The sequence below is a fragment of the Hyaena hyaena genome, unplaced genomic scaffold, assembly GCF_003009895.1.
Source record: "Hyaena hyaena isolate Hyena2069 unplaced genomic scaffold, ASM300989v1 scaffold_528, whole genome shotgun sequence".
Lineage (NCBI taxonomy): Eukaryota > Metazoa > Chordata > Mammalia > Carnivora > Hyaenidae > Hyaena > Hyaena hyaena.
The window spans coordinates 902,758-923,934 of NW_024081158.1; the positions used below are offsets into that span (position 1 = coordinate 902,758).

Below are 21,177 nucleotides of genomic sequence, written 5' to 3' on the forward strand. Positions count from 1 at the left end.
TACAATTTATGTTCATGTGTCATAAATTTATTATAATGATAATTAAAAAGGATTGAAAATCCTAAGAAGATATTTAACCTTTATGACATAAAAATTAAACTCAAAATCAGAATCACTGATTTTTTATATGAAAAATTTTGGAATATTCTCCATGCATTTTGACTCCACTAGAAAGTCTGTAATAAAAAATTTGTATCAATTGTACCGTTTGGCAGACACTGTCAATTTGAGAAGATGGTGGTGAACCCATGCATGATACTTGACCTTATGGACTTATAAATCTAACTGTATGAAAGTCGTGATCTTCCAGGATTTTTATTTTATCTTTAAATATTTGATATGTAAGAAATTAATCATATTCATATGCTTATTATTTCTTTTTACTGTAGAGAATTAGTGTTGCAATAGTTCTACTTCTTGTGAATTTGAGATTTTCTCTATATCCCATGAGCCGCCCACGTAAAAACTTCTTGCTTGGGCATTTGGAAAAATAACCATGTAGTTTTTCTTTGTGGTGGGAGTTAAGTTCTATGTGTATGTTAAAGCAAGCTTATTATTAATTGTAGTATTCTAAAATCTATCTTTATTATTATTATTATTATTGTTTCCTTGGCCTGTGTAATTCTGAGGGAGGAGTTTAATCTTCCAGAAGAATTGTAATTTTTGTCAGGTTTTTGTTTTATCTCTAACATTAGCTTTTGCTTTTTATACTTGGATGCTATGTTGATTGATGCTGCAATGCTAATAACCACTTTACCTACCTAGTGTACATAGTTCCCTTCATTAATTAAAAAAATATACAGTTCTTTTGTCCTGAGGCATTTTGCTGTGAATTCTAGTTTGTTTTATTATTGCCATTGCTGTGTTTATCTTGTTCATATTTTCCTTTGTCCCTTTATTTTAAATGCTTTTGGATCATGTTTTAGTTGTGTTTTCTATAAATGTAAAAAATGTTTTTTTTGAGAGACTTTATCTTTTAATTGGCCAGTTGAATCTGTTTATATTTTATTAGTGTTTTAATTCATACCTCTTTAATTGTTAGAGAAACTGAGCATTTAAAGAATCCATGACTTACTGATTTGTGAATTATTTGCTTGTGTTTTTTGTTCTTAAGTTCTAAATGATTTATATGAAAATGAGTAATCTTTTATATATCATATGTCTACTTTCACTTATTTTCAATATGCAAATGTTCTACATTTTTATGAGGTCAAACTTTTGACCTTTATCCTTTGTGACTTATGCTACATTTATTCTTAAACTATTTTTTCTTATGTAAAGCTCAGGTCAACATTCATCTGGTGATTATAGATACTATATAAACTTTACATTAATTGCTGTATCCCAAAAGCTAGAACACTGCCTAGAACACTTAATTAGTACTCAGAAAATATTTTTGCTTTATTGGATTAATTTTTAATCTTTTGAAAACCTACAAAAGCACTTATTTAATCCATTTATATACCTTTTGATATGTGATGTAAAGAGAGGAAAGAGTTGTTTTTCTCTCCAAATCTAGTTGGTTTTCCCTTCACTACTTTCTGGATGATCTTTTTTCTTGTTTCTTTATTTGTGATGCCTCTTTGTAGCGAAGTCCAGTGAAAAGAGGAGACTTTGAAGGCAGAGAGACCTGGGTTCAAGTCTTAGCTTTGTCATTCATGGGGCATGTGAATTGAGACAATTACTTGACCTATTTTCAGCTTTTTGTCTCTTAGGAGGATAAGTAATGCCTGCTCACAAGGGCTATTTTAGGATTAATGATAATATATAAAGTTTTTTGCATAATGTTGACAAAAAGTAAATAATTGGCAAACAATAGTTTTTTATTGCAATGCATTAAGCTCATGTGTATATTTTGTTAGCTCTATTTCTGAGGTGTCATATTTTATTGATTCTTTGGATACTGGTAGTATTCTTTTTTTTTAAATAGTTTTTAATACATTTAATATAGGTAGTTCCAGTTCTCCGTCACATATCTTTTAACTTATCTCGTCAAAGCTTTCTTTTTAAAAAAAGAAGTTATTGCCTGTTTCCTATTTCTGGTGCATTTTAGAATGATTGCTCAAAGGGAAATTTTTTTGTGATTTGATTAGAATTTCAATGAACTGCTACATTAATTTGGAAAAGTTGACTCACACTATTTAGTCACTCATTCAGTCCCCTGACTCTCATTTTATTGAAATTTCTTTTGTATCCTCTTAGAGTTGTTAGTTTTTTCTTGTGGTTCTGATATTGCCTTTGAAAACTTTTCCTAAGTATATTATACTTTTAATATTTATTTTAAATGGAATCCCTTCATTTTAAGGTGCTACAGCAGAAATACATGAAAACTTAATTTTTATGTATTGTACATAATCACTTCACAGTTCTTATTAATTCTAATTATTTTTGAATTGATTATTTTGGGGTTTCTAGCCTACCAGCCACACATAAATGATGATTTTTATCTTCATATCCAACACTTGGATATATTTCTTATTTTGCATACGTGTATGTATTAATAGTGATGATTGTGGCCATTACTATTTTTATATCTGATGCTTGTGGAATTGTCTCTGTGATACCACTGTAAGGATATTGGTTATTGGCCTAAATATATATTCTTAAGTATATAGTCCTGTCTCATTTTTGTGTGTAACTATAGAATAAATGGTTTTGGAAACTTATTTTCTATATTTTGGGTTTACTTGAAATATTTTTTTTGTTTTGTTTTGTTTTACAGGATGTTCAACTAAAAGTAAAAACCTACTTGCTTGGAACAGATTTGTCTATATTTAAATATGATGATTTCATCTTTGTTTTGGATATAATCAGCAGGTACTGTTTGAGATCTTATTTTATTCTTCTGTTTGATTCATTCAACCATGATAATCAAAGAAATCGTGAATCAGTGAGGTATCAGGTGTAACTTCTTCATGGAAATGAAGACAGTTGAACATTCTAACCTAATTTCTGTTGGGTTTGTGTGAGTGTGTTAAATATTTCTGTCATTCAGAGGTCTGTAAACCATAATGAATTTGTGATCTTTAGAATTTCTTCAAACATCCATTTTTATGGCTTGTTATCTTTGAAGAAAGATGGCCTGGACTACATTTGTTCTATAAGGATGTTGCTGAAATTAATATGAATCTTTTTATCCAACTAGGTTGATGCAAGTTGGAGAAGAATTTTGTGGTAGCAAATCTGAAGTCTTGCAAGAGTCCATTAGGAAACAAAGTGTCAATTATTTTAAGAACTACCATAGGTAAGAACTCTAATAAAATGTGAATAGACTTACTTACATAATGAGAATACTTCATCTCATGTTTAAACTTTATAGCATTAATTGGTTTTAAACAATTACTTTTAATTTGGAACAATTTGTTCTTTGAAGTCTTTTTAAGATAGCTAAGGACTTCCCCCCCATAATACCATAAAATATTCTCATTACTTATTTATTGTCAAATTTAATAGATTGTGTTGAGGAGCTCAAAATGTTGAACTAAATATTGAATCAATTTCTTTTTGGGTATAAGATGGTTATTATGTCAGAGTTCACCAAAAGAATTTGGCTACTATTCTATACCTGCATATGTAGTGTGAGCTAGTATGAAAGTTAGATCAGTAGCGGCAGCACTCAGTGAGGGGTTACTTGAAAGCATCTGCCTTTTAGGAGTAAGAAGGCTTCTAAAGAAGAGGGCATGATATTTAGAATCAAGCCACAAAGTCAAGCTTATGTATTAAATTCCAAAACTGTCATCATTGACTTCAGAAAGGGTGATTAGGAATGGTTTTGGGAATGGAGGAAGGTGGGAAAGAATGTGTAATTGGCAATGTGATTGGATAATTAAAGTAACATTAAATCGAGAGAGCTTTTATTAGCCCTTTCCTGATATAAGGTGGACCCTGTATTGTAATGTATTCTTTATATACACTTTATAATTTGAATTGTTGTATCTTACTTTTATTGTACATTTTTACTTTTTAAAATTAAGTTTAGATTTTTTTGGTTGTTATTTGATGCTGAGAATGGTAAAGATTTTAAATTCTGCTTTTTCTCTTTGTTCAGAGTCAATACATGGTTATAGTCTTAGGTGCCATGTCAGAAGAGAGATTATTAGACCTGAAAATGTTGACTAATTCATTATTAAATATATTCATTATTAAATATATTAAATATATTAAGTACAAGTGTTCTGTGTTAATTGTGAACTATTAAATATGTTTTGAAAGGGATTTAAATTGATCCAGTCAGTACAAAAGCAGAGCCTTTGAATTTTGTAATAGAATTGAAGAGAATGTGTAGAAAATTTAAATTTTTAATTTTCTTAATTGACTAAACCTCAGGAAAACAGTGGAAAGGGGATAGCATGAACCACTAACACTGCCTTTATTTATCTTTCTTTTTCCTGTTAAAACTTAAGCCATGTTGAAACAGACAGTCTGACATGTACATATTGCTGTACAAAAGGAGCAGTTTTTATTTTATGGAGTCCGACACAGGGCTTGAATTCACAACCTTGAGAGCATGTCCTAAGATTAAGAGTTGGATGCTTAACCAACTGAACCATCCAGGTGCTCCAAAATGAGAAGTTTTTAAATCATAGGTGGGAAACGATAAGGAACTATGAAGGAGCCAGAAGTCTCACCTAACCTGTCAGAATAAAAGCATGCCACATGGCCATTTCCCAAAGATCACTTGTATCCAGTAAGACAACCGGGAGACATTTTGGTGTTCCTAGTGACTGCAAGATGTGTGCAGTGCAAAAACACTGATTTATTTAATCGTCTTCCTTCTGCTTTTTACTTGTTGTCAAAAGCCATCTGTCATCTATGGCAGCCAGGCACGGGCATTTCTAGACTATGACCATGATGGAGATTCCTCACCAAAGTTCACCTTGATGAAATTAGAGATTATAGAAATGAATTATTAAATGTTTCCAAAACACTCAAAATTTGTATGGACTTCTCTTAGAAATATGAAATTTATTTCCCACTGAAAAGGCTATACCATATTTTTAGAAAGAGAGCTGGACTGGGAGATAGTAGACTTGGGTTTGTATCCCACTTTTGCTGCTTGCCAGCTCTCTGATATTGGACAAATCATTTAACTTTCCCTGGGATATTGGTTTTACCAACTGCAAAATGAGGTGGCTAGTCGAAAAGGCCTCCATAAATGCTGCCAGAAGATCTTGCCCTTTCTTCTTGCTGCATTGTATGTTAGACTATTGGAGTATGTTAAAAAGTAAAGATTTAACTTTCTTTTAAGGATTTTTCTCTATCCCCAGTTTCTAAATGAATCTAGCTTAGCTGCTGGTTATAGTCATTATCTCTCCAACAGCTGCCATTTGGAAAATTATAGTAAAATAATTTGGTTAAGTTAGTGCCAACCATTAATGTGTTCTGAAGTACATCTTTTTCTTTATAAAGCAAGATAAACTTCACAGGTGGTTTGGAAATGATGCCAATGTATGACAGTACTGAAGTGACAAAAGTCATTACATTAGCTAGTGATGAATCTAAGTCTGTTAAATTCCTATTTAGTATCTTTATCACCAAATCAAATCATACTACATAAATATTGAAAAGCAGTATGAAACATGAAATATAGATCAAGTGGGTTTTAATTTTGTTAATAAAAGGGTTAAAATATGCTCACAGTTTTTTTCATGGTCCTATACTGCCAAATAGAGCTCTTGAGAATGAAGAAATTATTGGACCAAATTTTTGGACTTAGAGTCTCCTTAGACTATTGGTTTAAAGATGTAGACATAATAAAAAGATGAAAATAGAAACATTTTACTCTACAGGTGAAACATCTTTTTATAAAGTGTGCTCATGTTGCTTGTGTTAGTTGTATAAAAGTCTGTATGCTGTTATCTTTTTCTAGGAGAAGATTATATGACACTATGAGGGAGCTCAGTCTGTATCAATATGAATTCTTACCTTACAAAAATACAGGTTTTATTTTCCCAAATTCCTTATGTCCAGGTACTAAATTTGTATACATCCAAAGCAATCCTTCTGCCAGAGGCTGCAGAATTCCCCAAAGCACAAATTATCTGATTTAAATAGTAATGATGTAAAAGTTATATATTTTATGTAATTGTCAAAACTTTCTATTTAAAACAAGTGCACTTTAACTTGTAATTACTCTAATAATCAAATATTATAAAATATTTTCAAGGATCCTAAAGGTATAGCGACTGGTGTTAAAAGGGGAGAGATCACCTATCCTTTAAGGGAGAAAAACTCTCCCATTGCCTGAGTAAGAAAGATTTATTTTTATTCTTTATTTTAGAGAGAAAGAGTGTGCATGTGCATGCACGTGAGACAGAGGGAGAGAAGGAGTCCTAAGCAGGCTCCATACCCAGCCTGGAGCCCAACATGGGGCTTGATCTCAGAACCATGAGATTATGACCTGAGCCAAAATCAACAGTCTGATGCTTAAGTGACTGAGCCACCCAGCCTCCCCAAGAAATTATTTTTTTTTTACTTAAAAAAGTTTTTTTTAATGTTTATTCATATTTGAGAGATACAGACAGAGTGTGAGTGGGGGAGGGACAGAGAGAGGAGACGCAGAATCTGAAGCAGACTCCAGGTTCTGAGCTGTCAGCACAGAGCCTGACACAGGGCTCAAACTCATATCCTGAGCTGAAGTTGGATGCCCAACTGACTGAGCCACCCAGGTACCCCAAGATTTATTTTTTTTAATATTTTATTTATTTCTGAGATAGAGAGACAGCGTGAGCAGAGTAGGGCCAGAGAGAGAGGGAAACACAGAATCTGAAATTGGCTCCAGGCTCTGAGCTGGCTGTCAGCACAGAGCCCGACGTGGGGCTTGAACCCACAAACTGTGAGATCAAGACCTGAGCTGAAGTCGGACACTTAACCGACTGAGCCACCCAGGCGCCCCCCAAGATTTATTTTTAAAGTATCTTTAAAATGTGTGTTTCTAGGGTCAAGTTTATTATCCATATGTAGTACTTCTCTTTGTTTTCTTCCTGGATCAAGTGATCCAAGAGGATCCAAGATGCCTTTGCTTGTCCCTTGGTGGAGATGGATCAGAGGATGTACAAAGTTGGGTTTGTTAGCCAGAGTGCCTGCATGTGGCCTTTCCAGTATGGTGATCTCAGGATGGTTGGACTTCTTATATGGCAGCTGGCTTCCCACAACACTAGTTTTCCAAAAGACCCAGGTAGAAGCTTCATGGCCTTTTCTGATGTAGGCTTAGAAGCCATGCAGTCCTGGGGCACCTAGGTGGCTCAGTCAGTAAGTGTCTGACTCTTCTGGCTCAGGCCATGATCTCGTGGTTGTGAGACTGAGCCCTGCATTGGGCTCTGTGTGAAGCATGGAGCCTGCTTAAGATTCTCTCTCTCTGCCCCTCCCTCCCTGCCCTCAAAATAAATAAATAAGCATTAAAAAAAAAAAAAAAGTCATGTAGTCCTTCCACCACATTCTTTGGAATACAAGCATGTCATGAAGCTGGCCCATATTCAAGAGGAGAAAAATTTGATGGGGTACTGGTAAAGTCATGTCATAGGAGAGAATGTGTGTGTGGGATAGGAGATATTGTTGCAACTCTCTTCACTATATTCCTGAGGAGAATAGGCGAAATATTTTTAGAAAACAGATGTTCTTGATTTGGTTATAATGGTACCAATAAATTATTTTTAGCATTTAAAATACTCTACTGTAAATTAGATTACATAAAAATAAATTTGCATCTGTAAACTATGTAGTAGGGCTTACATTTTAGAGTTAAAATCAGAACAAAGTCTTCATGGTATGTATTTGGTGTTAGACTAACTGCCTCTCTACTAGTACACAGTAATAGTGGGTGGACCACTATTAAACTCCCCTTAGTTTATACTTTTGTTATTGATTTCCAGTTTCCTTCCCACTGGGAAAGTATTTGGGGCAGTGTGGTGTTATCAGTGGCCTTGGGTTCCTGCCTCTATTGTGCTGCTCACTAACTTCATCTCCTGTGTAATTTGGTTTTCTTCTCTGAGCATCAAGTTCCTTCTCTTACAAATGTGATGGGCTTATACTGGAATCTCTACCTTCTTTGAAATCTTTGATTTTATCATGTGTTTTTGGAACTACCTTTTATTGCATCAAGTCTTTTATCAGGTTAAGTAAAAGATCTGGGTATCACACAGTTCCAATTCATGATTTTTTTTTCTTTAATTCAGAGGTTAGCATATTTGAGATGCCTCTGAGATTGGTCATTGTCTTCTTTACTATATTTGCCCTTTACAGTCTTTTCAATTTTATTTTAATTGTACCTGTTCTTTTGTATACCACAGAAGCTTCTTTGTATCCTCCTTATATCTTGTTTCTAAAAGACACAGAGGGCACCTGAACTGCTTACATAGTAATAATTAGGATTGCTCTTCATGTAATATGTCTGCAGTCATATCTGTTATTCAGCATCTGATTGCAGTTTGTAGTTTGTATACACACTGCTTTTTCATCATAACTGCTATTCTTTATGTATATTAGTAGAGTAAAATAGAAGAAAGAAGTAAAATGCAAATCTTCCAATTTGTGTAAAATGTTCTTGGGCAAAGAGGTGTAAAGGAAGTTTTCTGTGGCTCTAATGAATCAATTTGGATAATATTAACCAATTTAGCATTCACAGTCACAAAATAAGTAGTTTTTTTTTTAACAATACTGCAATGAAAAGGACAGGATTTGGAAATAAAGGCCCCTCTTCTGCTGTCTCCTAATCGTGACCTTATGAACCTTCACAATTGGGTTAATATTTCCTAATGCCCTTGGTGGCCATATTTTTAAAACAAGCCTGCCTTTATTATAGACAATTTAGGGAGTGGAGTGAGAGGATTGTTAAGGTTTTATCTTTGGAAAAAATCCTTAAAGTGTAATATAAAAGTACACACATCTTAATGTACAACTCCATAAGTTTTTACATATGTGTGTACCACATAAACTACCCAGGTTAAGATACACATTTTTTCCACTATACTGGAAGGCCCTCTTGTGTCCTTTCTCAGTCAAAACCATCCTTAGAAGTAACCACTGTTCTGACTTCTATCACTGTTGATTAGTCATGCCTGTTTTTGAACATTGTGTAGTCTTTTTTATGCTATTCTGAATTTTGATTTGTATTTGAAGTTTCCAGTTGTTTCTTGCACATATGAATACATATGTATACATGCAATATACATGTATACACAGGTATACATGTATTTAGTATGTTGACCTGAAATTCCTGTGATCTGGTAGTTAAATTACCATTTTATTAAATCTAATTGTTGGAAATTGTTTTGAATTTTCTATGTATACATTTATGTCATTTGTGAATAATGATGGTTTTATGTATTCCTTTCTAATCTTTGTATTGGTTAAGACCTCTGGTAGTTTTTTTTTTTTTTTTTTTAATATTTTTATTTATTTCTAGGAGAGAGAGAGAGAAAGACAGCGTGAGCAGGGGAGGGCCAGAGAGAGAGGGAGATACAGACTCTGAAACAGGCTCCAGGCTCTGAGCTGGCAGTCAGCACAGAGCCCGACGCGGGGCTCGAACCCACGAACCGCGAGATCATGACCTAAGCGAAAGTCAGACGCTTAACCGACTAAGCCACCCAGGCGCCCCGACCTCTGGTAGTTTTGAATACCAGTCATGAGAAGTGAGGGGGTGTCTTAATTGTGCAGTGCTTTGTTGTATATTTGTGGTAGGCATTTGTAGATACTTTATATTAGACTAAAGAAATTCCTAAGAGACAAAGTAGACTGTAAGTCAAGAAGTATTGCTAAAAATAAAGAGAATACTTCATAATGATGAGGGATTATTCATTAGGAAGATATAACAGTTCTAAATTTGTATGCCTCTACTGACGTAACTTCGAAACTATAAAGCAAAATATTCAGACTAAAAGGAGATATAGACCATTCTGTAATGATAGAATTTTTTTTGTATACTGCTTTTCATGATTGATAATGAAAGCAGACAAAAAATCACTAAGGATATGTGTTTGACCAACATATTTAATTACATTTGCCTCATCTGTGTTTGTGTGTATGATGGAAAGACACACACACACTTGCAGAATATGTATTTTTTTTCAAGAGCACACAGGAAGTTTATCAGAATTGATCATCTGTTGTACCATAAAGCAAGTACTTAAAAAATGTCAAAGGATTGAAATCATAGAGATTATATTCTCTGACCGCACTGAAATTAAACTAGAAGTCAATAACAGAGAGATAAGAAAATCTAACAGTTTTTGGAAATTAAGCAACCTATTTGAAGAAGAAGAAGAAGATTTCAAAGAAGAAATCATATTGGAAGTTAGAAAATCTTTTTAAATGAGGGGCGCCTGGGTGGCTCAGTTGGTTAAGTGGCTGACTTTAGCTCAGGTCATGATCTCACAGTTTGTGGGTTTGAGCCCTGCATCGGGCTCTGTGCAGTCAGCTCAGCCTGGATCCTGCTTTGGATTCTGTGTCTCCCTCTCTCTCTGACCCTCCCCCACTCACACTCTGTGTGTCTCTCTCTCAAAACTAATTAAACATTTAAAAAATTTTTTAAAAAAGAAAATCTTTTTAAATGAATAATAATGAAAATTGTGGTATTCACCTAAAGCAGAGGGGAGAATTTCTAGCTATAAGTGCATGTTTTTAAAAAAGGAGAAAGTTTGAAAATCAGTGCACTAAACTTCCATTTCAAAAAGTTACAAAAAATGACAGCAAATTAAACAAAAAGAAACAGGGAGGAAAATTATAAGAGCAGAAATCACTGAAATAGAAATCAAATGTATAATAGAATTCTATAAAACTACTAGTAAGACTGAGCAGAAAAAAGGAAAACACAAATTATCAATATCCGCAGTTAAAAAGAGGGTATTTATAGATCCTAGACATTAAAAATGTAATAGGGTGTCAACTATACTCTAATTGAAAAAAAGAATACAGTAAATGTTTAGTAATATAGATATGTAATAAAATGATAGGAACAACTTTCTGCTAATGAAATTGACAATGAAGATGAAAAGAACAAGTTTCTTATAAAACCAAACCAAAGGCAACAAAGTGAAATATAGAAAATCTGAATAGACCTATGTATTTTAAAGAAGTTCAATATATACTTTAAAACATTTCCATCTCTAGGCTTGCTGCCTTTCCTGGTAAATTCTACCCAGTTTAAGGAGAAAAAATCAACACCAACTCCTTCAGAGAATATAGGAAGAGGGAATGCTTCATAACTTATTTTATGAGGCCATCATAGCACTGGTTCCAGAACATAACAAGGACTACAAAAAGAAAAATTATAGGCTAGCACCTCCTAAAAGCATAGATGTAAAACTTCTAAACAAATATTAGCAAATTGCATTCACTGATATTCTAAAAAGGATAATAACATCACACACAGGTAATATTTAAGAAGGAGAATAAAGTTGACTAAATATTTAAAATTAATTCAATTTGCTAATTAACAGAATATAGGAAAAATACCGTAAAGATCATCATAGTAGCTGGAGAAAAAATTTTTGATAAAAAAATTCCACCCTATTTCGTAATTTTAGGAAATCATATATCTGTGTAATTTTTACTTTCAGTCTAATTATGGCTTTATATTTAAAGTGTATCTCTTGTACACAGCGTGTAGTTTGTCTTGTTTTGTTATGTAGTTGTTGTTTTTAAATCCCATCTCATGATTTTGTATTCTGTTTGAACTTTTTTCCTATTTTCACTTAGTGTTTTTTTTTTTTTTTTGGCATAGTCAGGTTTAACCATCATATTGTTGTTTTTATTTCTCAAAGTGTTATTCTTTTTTCATTTATTTTCTGTCTTCCTTTCTTTTGGGTTGATCGTGCTTAATTTTTACTTTTATACTATTTTTTTTCTCAGCTTCTAAAATAGATTCTTGTAGTGGTACTGTCATTTCACTATGTACTCCTGTTATAATTCATAGGTTAGTATACTTCCAGAGTAATGCAAGAACCAACTTTCTAACTACATTTACCTTTTCTTACCCTTCTAGTGTTTTTTATATGTTTTTATTATATACTTTTACTTCCTGTCTACTCCTTACGAAGGAGGGGGTCTACTAAGCTGCTTTTGTCTGTGAGTTGGTACCTTTTATCACTATAATAGTTTTATATTATTAGGCAATAAATTGTCATGAACTTAACAGCTAAAACAACATCCACTTATGTCACGGTTCTGAGGTTAGAAGTCTGGATCAGCTTGTCTAGGTGCTCAGCTTTAAGGTCTCACAGAGCCAAAATCAAGGTGTAGGCAGAACTGGGCTCTGATCAAAAGACTGAGGAAGAATCCACGTCTGAGCACATTCAGGATGTTGGCAGAATTCAGTTTCTTATGGTCTCAGGACTGAGATCCCTATTTTCTTGGTGGCTGTTAGTGAGGGAACATTCTCAGCTTTTAGAAGCTGCTCACCAGTCCTTGCGCATGACCATTTCCATCTTAAAAGGCAGTATTGGCACATTGAGTTTTCTCATGCTTTGACATAGACAGAGGAAAAGATATGCACAGGAGTAAGTAATGTGAAGATTGACAGAGATTGGAACACTGAAGCCACAAACCACGGAATGGTGGTAACCACCATAAGCTGCAAGAAGCAAGGAACGGATTTGTAGATGATGTTTGGAGCTTCTGCAGAGTGTACCTCTGCTGACACCTTGGCTGCAAGCTGGTTAATACTGTTTCAGACTCTGGCCTCCAGAGCTGTAAGAGAATAAATTTCTGTTACTTTAAGTCACTCAGTTTCTGGCGGTTTGTTACAGCAGCCACAGTAAACCAATACAGAGTAGAATTCCCAGGTTAAGTGGTAATTCTATGTTTAACATTTTGGAGAACTGCCAAACCATTTTCCAAAGTGGCTGCATCATTTTAAATTCCCATCAGCACTGTATAAAAGCTCTAGTTTCTACAGATCCTTATCGATGCCTGTTATCATTGACCTCTGATTATAGCTATCTTGGTGGGAAGTGGTGTCTCATTATGTTTTTGATTTACATTTCCCTAATGACTGATGATATTCAGCATCTTTTTATATGCTTATTGATCATTTGTATATCTTTGCAAAAATGTATGTTCAAAACCTTTGCCCATTTCTCAGTTGGGTTATTTGTCTTTATGTTGTTGAATTGTAAGTGCTGTTAACTTTTATAGTTTGAGTTTTTACATTATGTCTGTGGTCCATTTTAGTTAATTTTTGAATATGCTGTGTGATTCGGGCATAATCACTTTGGAATATTTTCAGCCATTACCTCTTCAAATATTGCTTCTGTTCATTTTCCCTATCCTCTCCATTCAGTTGCATGCATACTAGATGTTTTGACTGTGACTCATCTCTTTTATGATCTTTTCTGTTGCTTCTTTTACGTTTTCAATTTGTGCTTCATGTTGAATAGTTTCTATCAATCTGTCCTTGAGTTCATTAATTCTGTCTTCTGTTTTGCTTAACCAATTTTTAACTTAAGGTGATTATTTTTTACAATTCTTTTTTTGTTTTTATTATTGCAATTCTTTGAAATTCTCTTTTCTACCCATTTTCTACATCTTTTTCTCTATTTTGTTTAACTATTTAACTATTAAGTTATCTTAAAGTCCCCCTCTGTTAATTCTAATATTTGGAGCAGTTTTTGCGTTTTACAGATTTACCCATTTATTGTCTTTTTTATAACCTGTGGTTTTTTTGTTTTTTTTTTTTTTTAATATTTTTATTTATTTCTAGGAGAGAGAGAGAGACAGTGTGAGCAGGGGAGGGTCAGAGAGAGAGGGAGATACAGACTCTGAAATAGGCTCCAGGCTCTGAGCTGGCTAGTCAGCACAGAGCCCGACGTGGGGCCCGAACCCACAAACCGTGAGATCATGACCTAAGCGAAAGTCGGACGCTTAACCGACTAAGCCACCCAGGCGCCCCAAACCTGTGGGTTTTTTTTAATTTACATTTTGTTTTTAGCAGGTTAGTAATAACAATGAAGCCGTTACAAGAAGGGAAATGTAGGGCAGGCACTGGCCCTGTTTTTCCTAGGTCAGCTGGAAAGAAGTAGTTATTTTTCTGGAACTGCCTAAATAATGTAGTCATTATTCAGGATGGACAGTAAACTACAGTAGCATTAAAAAAGTAAGAAGAGGGGCGCCTGGGTGGCTCAGTCAGTTAAGCGTCCGACTTTAGCTCAGGTCATGATCTCATGGTTCGTGGGTTCGAGCCCCGCGTCAGGCTCTGTGCTGACAGCTAGCTCAGAGCCTGGAGCCTGTTTCAGATTCTGTGCCTCCCTCTCTCTCTGACCCTCCCCTGCTCACGCTGTCTCTCTCTCTCAGAAATAAATAAAACATTAAAAAAAAAAAAAAAGTAAGAAGAGATCACTATGATGTAAATGATTAGTGCATTGCTGGCCATATAAGTACCATACTTGCCAGTTTAATTTGTAAATGTTGTATAGAGATAGAGACTGAATTATATATATTTAGAGAGTGATAATCATCTTGATCTTGTGACTTCGTAAGTATGACTAAGATCTTTGCTCTTCAGCATAAAGCGTTTATTGGTGTTAATGATCTCATAAGCTTTGTAAATTATTTCTCTGTAGTTTTGATTAGCTAGGGATAGTTTATGTGAATTGGTGAGTAGCTTTTAGTTTAGTCCCTTAATACAAATGACATTTCCTGTAAATTAATTATTTTTTTTGTAATACAGTAAAGGTATTGTGAATTTAGTAAATATTTGAGAGTTTTTTCTCTTAACTATGATAAGATACTAACAAGTAAATGTGTTTGCTGTGTTGATCTGAATAGATTCTCAGAGTTGATTATGATTATGATGATAATTCTGTAATCAAATTTTATTTTCTTAAATCTTGTATGCAGTTTACTTTTCTTCTAACTTTTTGGAGTGTTTGTTTTATTTTCTTAAGAACACGGCTTGATGAATTGAGGATGTTTCTAGAGAATGAGACCTGGGAGCTTTGTCCTGTTAAGTCAAATTTCAGCATCTTGCAACTTCATGTAAGTGTTTTTTAGGAAAAAATAAACCTGTCTTTTATTTGGCCATCTTTTTAAAAAAAACACAGAGATTAAAAAATCATTCATAGGGGCGCCTGGGTGGCTTAGTCGGTTAAGCGTCCGACTTTCGCTTAGGTCATGATCTCGTGGTTCATGGGTTCGAGCCCCGCGTCGGGCTCTGTGCTGACTGCCAGCTCAGAGCCTGGAGCCTGCTTCAGTCTGTGACTCCCTCTCTCTCTGACCCTCCCCTGCTCACGCTGTCTCTCTCTCTCTCCCCTAGAAATAAATAAAAATATTAAAAAAAAATCATTCATAAAATCATGAAATAGTGTCTTACTTCCTTACTTAAAAGTGATTAATAGCAAGCCTCTTTTATCTCTTGTAGAGTGATCCTTTTATGGATGTCAAAATCTGTGTCTTTTTACAAATTCTGTTTATGTACTTCAGGAAAACTCTTTTGCCTAATCTTTTTCTTTTAATTTCAGAAGAAGATCTAATAATGATTATTTAAATTTTGCAGAAAATTAATCAGCTATATTTTGATGGTCTTTAATGAAAAAGCTTATATTTGCAGAATGTTTATAATTTTTTTTATTTTTAATTTTTATTTTAGACACAGAGAGTGTGCAGGTTGGGGAGAGGGTTAAAGAGAAAGAGAGAGGGAGAGAATCCCAAGTAGGCCCACCAGTGCAGAGACTGACGTGAGGCTTGACCTCATGACCCTCGGATCATGACCTGAGCCAAAATGAAGCATTGGATGCTCAATCTACTGAACCACCCAAGCACCCTTGTTTGTCATTTCTTAAAGGGAAAAATAGGTTCTTAATTTATGTTATAACTTGTAAATGTGTATTATAGTGAGACAATGCCCCAGAAATAAAGGAGGTACTTATAAAAAACACTCTTAACTAGTTTTTATTAGTTATTTTATTCCTTGAATCTTTATAGAATATGTAATCTATGAAAATACTGAGTTGTTTTCCCTTGATTGAAACACATTGTAGGTAAATACTCCTTGTGTGATAGATGATGCCCTACAAATACCAAATGTCAAAACACAGTGTGTAATCTTAGATTTCTGTATTAAAAGTCCAGTATGTTTAGCTCTTGCCCTCAGAAGGAATGGCTTTCTAGAAGTAATTTTTGTATTCTGGATAAATGTAAAAGATACATGATTAAAAGTTTTTTAGAGGGATAGTCTTTATGCTTATGTAAGAGCTGACTTCTTGTTTAGTTCTATCATATTGCCTTCCTAATGTGGAACTATTAAAGGTAGTGAAATGTGTTGATCAACAAGTTCTTGAAAGACAGGAAAATTAACATTGATTTTAACATTATTTTAGAATTCTTAAATAAGAGATTCCTTAACATTATTTAGAATTCTAACATTGATTTTAGAATCCCCATTTAAATAATTTTACTTGAATTTGTATATAAACATCAGATTATGTATGTTTGTGTGAGCACATGTACTTGGTATAAATATAAAACAATTTTTTTACAAGATACATTTGAAATATTTCCATCGAATGGGCTTTATCTCTTTTAAAGTAGTTACCTTGAATTTTCAGTTATGCAAGGTGGATAAAAATCTACTGTACAAGATTTTGCCTATAGTAAACAGTACTGTTATTATGCACTTAAAGTTTTTTTAAGATGGTAGATCCAGGGGAGTCTGGCTGGCTCAGTTGGTGAAGTATGCAACTCTTGATCTCAGGGTTGTGGGTTCAAACCCCACATTGGGTATGGAGATTACTTAAAATCTTAAAAAAGAGAGAGAGAGAGTAGATCTCACGTTAAACATTTTAACAACAATTTTAAAATATAGTTACTTTAAAAACTATTCACAACTGAGATCGTGTTCACTTGAGAACATGTAGTCCTGTAGATTTGGTTTAAAGAAATCATCTCATTAGAGTCCTCCCTTGTTTAGAATTATAAAAATAATGGCATCATTTTTAAGCATTATGATGGACTTGATTTAATGTGTAGTTGCAATTTAAAAAGAAAATAAACACGTCATTTGAAATTTAAGAAGCCTATGTAACTTTAAAGAAGATTATCATTGAATATGAAAAATGTGAAATTTGGAATTAATATTAAAAATATTAAAAGGTATAAGAAAAACATTACCAAAGTACAAAATTACCAAATTTTTGTGAAAAATCATCAAATCACGAGTTTTGGAATTCAAAGAAACTTTAGAGATTACTCCATCTTTTCCACTAATGAGCAGTGTGATCTTGAGCTTAGCACTAAGTCGCTCTGGACTACCTCAGTTTCCTCATCTGGGAAATGCATTATTTGTACTGGGTGCTACAACTCTTTAGGATTAGCATTGTGGTTCTCTTACTGTAGATTGACTTTCTTATTTTATAGGTGAGGAAATTGAGGCACCGAGAAGCCGGGTGACATTCCCAACATATATAGGGAGTTAATGAAATATAATTAACTAATCGCAAGCTTTAGGTCTAGAAGACGTTATCAGCTGACCTCAGTATGTGTGTTTGTGTTGTCTGCTTCTAGATATATGAAGAAAAATAAATGAAAGTTTATAGAATGAAAGTTTTTAAGTGCTTCACTCAATATAACAAAGAAAGATTTTGATGTATTTTTATAGAATACCTTAAATGGTACAAACATAAGTATATAGGGTGTTTGACCTAACAGTTTTTATTGTGGCCTTTTTATTGATTAAAACCATATTCTGTTAGGTCTTTGCTGCTATGTGAAAATTTTTAGAATTATTCCAATTGAATTTATTTTCAAAAACTTTCTGTGCAATTCCATAATGTAAGCCAAAAGTAGCTTGATTTAGGTAATGCTTTTTAAAGTAATATCAGCAACTGAGTTGTCTTTAGGGAAACCTTTGAGCATATATTTTCAAGTTAATATTTTCAGACAACTTCCAACATTTAAAAGTGAACAACCTGCAGAATCAGGTTTAATTTTTTTTTTTTTTTTCCTCTAACTCTGCATTTACATTGATGGAGTGTACATTATGTACTGGAATTTTACTGTTGTTGCTAAAAGATACCTGACTCCTTTTTTTTTTTAATGTCTAGGAATTTAAATTCATGGAACAGTCTCGTTCTCCATCAGTTTCACCTAGTAAGCAGCCAGCCTCAACTTCTTCAAAAACAGTGACCTTGTTTGAGCAGTACTGTAGTGATGGGAATCCATTTGAAATTCAGGCCAACCATAAAGATGAAGAAACAGAAGATGTCCTGGCTTCTAATGGGGTATGTAGTATTTCTAAAACCTATTGTGGAACATAAGTGAGATTTTCTTACTGAAAAGTGTTCTCTACCCAGTGAGTAAGGTGATTAGCTAGATTTATTTATCCATTCACCTCCTGTCTTCCTACCTATATGCTTATATACCTGTGATAACTCTTGTACAGTAATGGCTTTATAGTATGCTTTGTTGAAAATGTCCTTTTGAGCAATATATTTTGCCTTTATGTTTATTTTGGGCTCTTATTAGATTTCTGTATGTTCTTACTAGATGACTGAATCAGGTAGGAGTAGTTTCTTCACTGCATATTTATGTGATTTGTTGGATAGATGGATGAGGGAATAGATCATCTGTACTTACTTCTCATTCCCACTCCTGGGCACCTGAATCATTTTGTCCATGTCCCTTTATCTGAGTGATATCGTGCTTGGTTACCTAGAAGGGATGTTTAGAAGTACGATGTTTTAACACTTTGAACAGCTCAAAAAACATAATATAAACCAGAGTTTGTGTGAATTAATGGAAAGGATTTGAAGGCTGATAGAAAGAATATCACCTTTACTACTTATTAGATATGTGGCCCTTGGCAACTTATTTTAACTTTGTGGTCCTCCATTTCCCTATATTTACAGTGAGTGAATGCTTACTTCACAGGTACCTGTGTTTACACAATATTTAATTTGGATGGGTTCTTCTGATCTTTGTCACTTCCAGACGGATCCTGTATGATTTTTATTTTAGATTTGATGAAGCTTAAGTGAAATCTGTTCAGATTTGATAAAAATCTATGAATATGTATATGTATTTTAGTTTTGGCATTTTTCTTTTTTGTTTAGTGAAGATATAATTTAAAAAAATTGAAAGTATACCATTAGTTATGTTTTATAATGAAGTAGAAATTATTTCGTAGGAAGCCATACTTAAAATTATAATTCAGTGCTTCTGGGTGACACTTTGCCTCTATAACGCAGACTAAACTGAGAGGAATTAAAAGTCTTTTCAACATTTTTGAAATAATATATCCCACCTGTACTGATGATTTGCTAATTGAAAATCTCTCATTATTCATGCCAGGTATGTTCTATGCAGTCCCTCTGAACACTGAATTAGTAAATATAGAACCATTGTTCCTATGTGAACAATGGGATTAGGTTCCTGTGAGGCTTTGGTCACATTTCCATCAACTGATCAGTGTATAACCTTGTTTTATTTGTGTTTTTGCTTGAAGACATCTAAGTTAATATATAGTATTGGTTTGTTAACATTCAACTAACAGCCAGCAGTGCTATAACTCCTGTCTGAAAGAAGCTTATCTAACACATGTATTTTTGCCATAAGACATATTACAGTCTTGTGTTCAGGAACACTAGACGGAACTTTAATCCTACACTTAGGAGCCATTCTAAACAGTGAAATCACCAGTCAGAAACACAAATATGTTTTAAATGTGGCACTACATAGTGAAATGGACATTGTTTAAGAAGGAGAGATGAAGGGATGCCTGGGTGGTTGAGCATCACCCATCCCTGGGTGGGATGCTCAGTTGATTGAGCATCCAACTCCTGATTTTGGCTCAAGTCATGATCCCAGATTCATGGAATTGAGCCCTGCATTGGGTGCTGTGCTGAGCATGACCCTACTTAGAATTCTCTCTCTCTCTCTCTCTCTCTTTCTCTCCCTCTCCCTCTCCCTCTGTTCTTTTCCCCTGTCTGTGTGCGTGCTCTCTCTCTCTCAAATAAAAGGAGTGCCTAGGTGGCTCACTTGGTTGAGTGTCCGACTTCAGCTCAGGTCATGATCTCGCGATTCTTGAGTTTGAGCCCTGTGTCTGGTTCTGTGCTGACAGCTCGGAGCCTAGAGCCTGCTTCCAATTCTGTATCTTCCTCCCTCTCTCTCTGTCCCTCCCCTGCTCATACTCTGTCCAAAAATAAATAAACATTTTTAAAAGTTTTAAATAAATTTAAAAATAAATAAATAAAATTTCTTAAAAAAAGAGAGAAATGAGGCAAGAAGGTAGAGCATCACCTTGTTTGCCCTCAGCTAGGAAAGTGCATGCTGGGTAACTCAAAAGTTTCTGCATACTCTACGCATATCCATGATTGACCGTGAAAGTGTCATGAATGTTGGCGTTACAAATAAAGTTTAGCAAATGCTGAAATTTGTAAACACAGAATCCTTAACAATGAGGATCTCTTGTACTGTGAAATCATGAAGCTCTGTTATTATAACTGGTATGTCCTGGTGTGTGTGGATCACCTTTCTGAATGTTATCAGGGTCGCATTGTATATAAGACAGTAAGAATGCCTATAGAATGCTCGTTTGCTGTTATCAATATATGATCTAATCTTTCTAGGTACCACATAAGTCCTTGAGAGTCAGGGTCCACATTTTACTATGGCCTGTCACACTGATTTAGACTCTCAAAAAATGTGTTGAATTAGGGACCCAACTTCTTTCCGTGTTGTCTTTATACTGGTCTCCTCAACTGGCATATGGGGATAAAATTTTGTCATAGAATTGTTTTGAAGATTCAGTGAGAAAATTCATGAAAGCACTTAACACTCAAGAAATGTTAGCCATTATTTAATCATATTAATTTATAATAAGCGATGCTGCTGCTGCTGTAACTGCTTTCTTTCCTGAGACTGGACTCCTCAGTCCTCTCCCATGCTGGCACTGGGCCATGGTGCCATAAAGATGATGAAAAGGTTAGGTAAGCGCACCCTTCCTCTCAGGAGGAAATCCGCCATTTTTGTCCTTGCTCCCATTAGTCCCTTGGTGCTAAGCATAATTTTTTAAGCCACCCTTGGAATTAAATCTCATCATAATAAATTAGACAGTACATTAGCATGTGTGTTTTAAGAGTTTATTATGCTGAATTAACACTTCCAGAGTGCAGAATTGTACACTCAACTTCTCTATAATGAATTATCAAAATGGAAGTAAGTATCGTGAAACGACTTGGAGGAAAAGAC

General features: G+C 34.2%; 1 protein-coding gene across 1 annotated transcript in view; it reads left to right on the forward strand.

Annotated features, from left to right (window-relative positions):
• The window catches only part of VPS50 (VPS50 subunit of EARP/GARPII complex), a 131,485-nt gene that overhangs the window by 68,674 nt on the left and 41,634 nt on the right, over nucleotides 1–21,177 (forward strand). Inside the window, exons 15-18 of the mRNA XM_039255453.1 lie at nucleotides 2,723–2,817; nucleotides 3,146–3,244; nucleotides 14,880–14,970; nucleotides 18,033–18,209. Coding sequence (XP_039111384.1) covers nucleotides 2,723–2,817; nucleotides 3,146–3,244; nucleotides 14,880–14,970; nucleotides 18,033–18,209 — 462 coding nt within the window. The remainder of the gene's footprint in view (nucleotides 1–2,722; nucleotides 2,818–3,145; nucleotides 3,245–14,879; nucleotides 14,971–18,032; nucleotides 18,210–21,177) is intronic.